This window comes from Lacerta agilis, chromosome 5 (assembly GCF_009819535.1).
Source record: "Lacerta agilis isolate rLacAgi1 chromosome 5, rLacAgi1.pri, whole genome shotgun sequence".
In the NCBI taxonomy this organism is placed as follows: Eukaryota; Metazoa; Chordata; class Lepidosauria; order Squamata; family Lacertidae; genus Lacerta; species Lacerta agilis.
Window position 1 is genome coordinate 7,347,332 of NC_046316.1, and position 5,471 is coordinate 7,352,802.

The window sequence follows — 5,471 nt, forward strand, 5'->3', positions numbered from 1 at the left end:
TGTTGTAAACCACTTTGGTATTTTTTAAAGATATAGTGGTAATATACATATTTTTATAAATAAATAAGAACAGTACGGTATAGGGTTTTTTCTGCTTTATCTTAATCTTTCGAGGTAGATTCTTTTTCCAAACCCGTGAATTTTTCAGCATTCAGTCAATTCTGGGTAGCTTCCTCAAAAACAGACACAGGAGATATGATAGCCATCATCAAATAAGGGAAGATGGAGGAAGCTTGTTTTCTCCTGCTCTGGAGGGTAGGACTCGAACCGATGGCTTCAAATTACAAGAAAGGAGATTCCAGCTAAACATCTGGAAAAACCTTCTGACAGCAAGAACTGGTTGGCAGTGGAACAGACCCCCTTGGGAGATGCTGGACTCTCTTTCCTTCTTTTTTTAAGCAGAGGTTGGATGGCCCTCTGTCAGGGATGCTTTAGCTGAGATTCCTGCATTAAAGGGGGTTGGGCTGGATGACCCTTGGGTTCCCTTCCAACTCTATGATTTCCAACATAACTTTTCCCAGTGCTCTAGTGCCTCTCTCAGTGATGAGCTGCAAAACCTCTCTCACGTTGTTAAATTATGTAAACTGCTTTGCATATTACTTATCTTAATGGAATACTACACAATGCATTATTTATCATGTTTTCTCCTCGCCTCTTCCACTCATACACTCATTTTGTTGGGGTCATTTGCCAGCAAACCACCCGGACTTCCCCCCCGAACGTGCACTCGGCACATGAATGTATGCTGCACTGAAAGAAACCCTTGGCTCTCTCAGGGATACATGTATGGCACATGCGTTTTCAAAAAGATGGCCGTGATGTTTTTTTTTAAAAAAAAAAAGGTGGTTTTTTTTAAAAGGTAGACAGTCTACTGGAAGCATGTCAGAAAGGGCAAGGCTGATGATGCATGCCAGCACTCAGTTTGCTGACAGGCTATTAGCACTTTGGCACAGTGAACGAAAGGAGGAGCATCGCGGCAACAGGCCTACTTGCATTCACTATAAGCCCTTTCCCCCATGCATGCGACACAAAAACAGGATTCCTGGGCAATTAGAGAAAGCTCACTTTAGGAACAGTTGTATGCACAGGAGCCTTTTCAGACTTTAAAATGAATGAATCAGATCTAAGTTAGGGGATGTTCAGAGACCCACGGTGTTTTAGGAGTTAATGGGCACCCCAGTTTGAGTGGCAGATACCCCTTGGGAGGTGGGACATTCCGCTCTTTAAAAGGAGGGAGCAGCCGTTAGTGTGGGGGGAGAGTGGTGACTGGAAGAAGGAGGGTGTGGGGCCAGGTTAGGTTTAGGTTAGGTTAGGTTAGGATTGTTGAAGATGTGTATATGTTGCTGAAAGGAAGAATTTACACTGTTAAGAAACTAAGCTTATGAACCATTACTGAAACCGTTATGTTCTGTAAGAAATAAAGATCTCTTGTTGTTGAGCTAAGAAAATATCGTCGTTCTTTTGGTCCAGCGAGTTATATAGGCTCTTGAGGAAGGGAACTCAGGGAAAGGACAAAACTAACCTGAAAGGCGATAGTTTGTGTCTTGGAGTTCCCTCAGGAGGGGCTAGCGGGCGGAAACCCTGGTATTGCCACAGAGTTGCTAAGAGGGCTTAGCCAACTGATATAGTGAGGGGATCTAATGAAAGAGAGACCCCGAACTGTAGGCAAAGGAGAGGTTAACCCCTGAAGCCCAGAGCAGAGGATATAACCGGCCACGGCCGCTGGACAGGAAAACTCCCGTTACTAAGAAATTCCCAGATTATTAATCAAAGGGAAGGGCAATAACAGACGGACCTCAGAGGGACAGGTGGGGTGCATTGTAATTTGACCCAGAAGACCTGATTAAAAATTCACTTAGTAACAAGGGGAGAGTCTGAAGTGGAGGTTCGTCGCAGCATGCTTAAGCCCGGGGCACACTCCATTCATTTGTACATGTCAGCAGGGGCGTAGCAAGTGGAGTGTAGGGGGTGGACCGCCCCTTGTTCCATAATGGAGGGGGTGACAAATTATCAAGGAACAATTACTGCCCTACTAGGGCGGTTCATAAAAAAACTTTTTTAAAAAAAGCCTGCTCCAAAGGTCTTATCTTACTATACATGGGATTATATAGCTATATACGAAATTTCATGCATATCAGTTACTATCTTGACCCTCCTCCACCCAAATAGCTGTTTACTTGGCTGTTTTCCTATGTCATGAAGGCTGGAATTTCAGTTCAGCGGAGCACTTACTGTTCCCAACCCTAACCCTGTGGAAAGCCATCTAATTAGACTTTAATTTGATTTTGAGATGTTTTTAGGAGGTAATTTAATTATTGTTTGATTTTATACCAATGTTATGTATCTGATGTTAGCCACCCTGAGCCCGACTTCGGCCAGGGAGGGCAGGATATAAATAAAATATTTTTTTATTATTACTTGTTATTATTCCTTTGTAAGAAAATATGAAATAACATAAAACCATTTTTGCAAGGGGGGGAGAATCAATGGGGGGGGGGGTTGACAAGAAATTTTCTGCACCGGGTACCACCTGACCTTCCTATGCCTCTGCATGTCAGAACATCTGAATGGTGTGTAGAAAACCCACTGTCGACTCTCTTTTTATCTGAATTATGTTTTTCCTCCTGCTCCAACATACAACCACTAACACAGAGAATTCCACGTACATTTCATTCCAATTACTTTACTTTTTTCTTTTCTACTAGAAAAGAATCATCTAGTCTCCAGCCATGGTTTTTTTTCGGGGGGAATGAAATTGGTTTAAAAGTTTTAACAGGTGCACCACTAATATTTTCAGTGTGCAACTGTTAAAACTTTTTAACTCAAGGCCTATGGTGCTCCTTTCATCCACTCCTTCTCACAGGCCTGTCCCAGCAGACTGAATGGTGTTGGCAGCCCCTGGAAGCAAAATTCCAGCTACCCCAGCCTAAGGGAAGGCAAGGAAGGGCAGCTTGCAAAATTAACCTTCAGGGAAATCAGCAAAAATATCATGAGCCCCTCCTATTTTTAGACCAAGCGAGGTTGATCATAGACTTTCATCGCAAATAAATTAGCTACTCAGAGCTGTGTGTATTCAAAAAACAAGCGCAACATGACACAACATGAATACAAAGGAAAATTTGTGAGATTGCATGCTGCAATTCTGGACGAAAGCTTTCGTTACTCAAAGGCGTTAGCCAGTGGTTGGGGCTGATGTGGCCGAAAGAAATGTAAGGCTGGCAGTGGAACTCGAGGGTGTAGCAAATCCTAGCCTAATTGCAAACTTGATGTGGCATATTGCTTTTGCTTCTGTGAGTAGATAAGTAGATCCATCCGCAGGCAACCGCTGGAATAAAATCTTCTCCACCCCCAGAAAAATAAATAAATAACGGATACACAACAGGTAATGAATGCCCCGTGATTGGGGAAGAAAATGAAGCAACTTATTACAGAAGTCAATGAAGCAACATAAATGAAGGAGTCAATGTCCAAATCACAGCAGCTTTTATTCCAAGGAGCACAAATCATTTCCATTCAGACAAACAAGTGTTGTCATTCTTCCGCTCCTCCGATGCAAAGATGATCAGCTGCAGTTTTCTCGTCTGCACAGCTTGAAGCCAGCAGGTTCAGCTGAGGGCGATGGAAGAAGCGATCACACCTCTGTCAGCAGCTTGTTCTCTTTACAGGCGTGGTTGCTGGTTGGAATGAAGTTGGAGTATTTTGCAGATTCTAAACCTTGCGCCTCCAGAAAGTCTGATTTACTGAGTGTCTGGTTGCTGTCCCCTTTCTTGGGCTCCGAAGAAGGAGACTGCTGCTGTCCACAAGTGACGTGTGTATAGCGGGACTGCTCCTCTTGGTCAGTTTCTCGGTGGTAGAAGTAGTTGAAGTTGGAGACAATGACAGGCACAGGGAGGGCGATTGTCAGCACGCCGGCAATGGCGCACAACGACCCCACAATCTTGCCCCCAATTGTCATTGGGTACATGTCTCCATAGCCCACCGTGGTCATGGACACTACTGCCCACCAGAAAGCATCTGGGATGCTAGTGAACAAAGATTCCGGGTCATCGGTCTCAGCAAAATAAACGGCACTGGAGAAGAGAATCACGCCGATGAAAAGGAAGAAGATGAGAAGGCCCAGCTCCCTCATGCTGGCTTGAAGGGTCTTCCCCAAGATCTGCAGCCCCTTGGAGTGCCTGGAGAGCTTGAAGATCCGGAAGACCCTGACCAGGCGGATGACTCTCAGGATGGCCAAGGACATAGCTTGTTGCTGGCCTCCGTTGCTGCTGCCCTGCGGCTGCTCCTTCTTCTGCTGTTCCTGAGCCAGCTCCGTCCCCAGCGTGATGAAGTAAGGGATGATGGCCACGATGTCAATGATGTTCATGATGTTCCTGGAGAACTCGGGCTTGCTGGGGCAGGCGAAGAAGCGCACCAGCAGCTCGAAGGAGAACCAGATGATGCAGAGCGTTTCGATGAGGAAGAAAGGGTCCGTGAAGAAGGGGCGGGCGCTGGACGGCGGGCGCGCGGGCGACGGGCTCCCTCCATCGGACTGCAACGAAAGCGAGTCGTCCTCTCGCAGCAGGTCCTCGAGGGGCTCCTCTCCGTAGCTGCCGCCCTTGCTCTCCAGGCGGAACTCGGGCAAGGTCTCGAGGCAGAAGATGACGATGGAGATGAGGATGACCAGCACGGAGACGATGGCGATGCCCCGCGCGGGCCCCGAGCTCTCCGGGTACTCGAAGAGGAGCCACAGCTGGCGCTGGAAGGGCCTCGTGGGCAGCGGCTTCTCGTCCTCGGCGATGAAGCCCTCGTCCTCGCGGAAGGCTCCGATGGCCTCCTCGCCCAGCTGGTAGAAGCGCAGCTCCTCCATGAAGAGGTCCAGGGGCACGTGCGCGGGTCGGCGCAGCCTGCCGCCCGACTGGTAGTAGTGCAGCACGGCGTCGAAGCTGCTCCGGCTGCGGTCGAAGAAGTACTCGTTGCGCAGCGGGTCGAAGAAGCGCGCGCGGCGCCGGGGGTCGCCCAGCAGCGTGTCCGGGAAGGCGGACAGCGTGCGCGGCAGCGTCTCGAAGCGCAGCCCGGACACGTTGAGCACCAGCCGCTCGCCCCCGACGCCGCTCGACTCGGGGGAGCAGCCGGGCGTCGCCTCCGCGCGGCCGGGGACACCCCAGGGCGGATCCTCCGGCCCCGCCATCGAAGCCCGCCGGAGCGCCCTTGCTGCGCCCTCCTGGCTCTCCTCCCGCCCGGCCGCCCCGTCGGGCAGCCCGGGGCTCCGCCCGCCTCCTACCTTCCCTCGCCCTCGGCGGCGTCTCTCTCTCGATCGAGCGCCTTCCGAGGATGCCTCGCCCCTCCTCCTGTTGCTGCTGGCGGGCTCCGGGCGCGTCTGGCGCTCGCTCCCCGCCGGTGCTTCTTCGGCTCCTCCTCCTGCTGCTCCTCCCCGCCGCTCTCCTCTGTCGGACCGGCGGCACTCCGCTTTCCTTTTGGCTGCCTGCTTCCTT

General features: G+C 50.0%; 1 protein-coding gene across 1 annotated transcript; it reads right to left on the reverse strand.

The window, feature by feature from the left end:
* Nucleotides 1–3,421: 3,421 nt before the first annotated feature.
* LOC117046237 (potassium voltage-gated channel subfamily A member 6-like) lies at nt 3,422–5,167 on the reverse strand. The gene has a single exon (XM_033148035.1). The coding sequence runs from the start codon at nt 5,165–5,167 to the stop codon at nt 3,632–3,634; it is 1,536 nt and encodes a 511-aa protein (XP_033003926.1). The 3' UTR covers nt 3,422–3,631.
* Between the last annotated feature and the right edge of the window lie 304 nt (nt 5,168–5,471).

What these genes read in the sequence shown, in the direction of transcription:
- LOC117046237 (XM_033148035.1), bottom strand. Translation starts at nt 5,167, where the DNA reads ATGGCGGGGCCGGAGGATCCGCCCTGGGGTGTCCCCGGCCGCGCGGAG.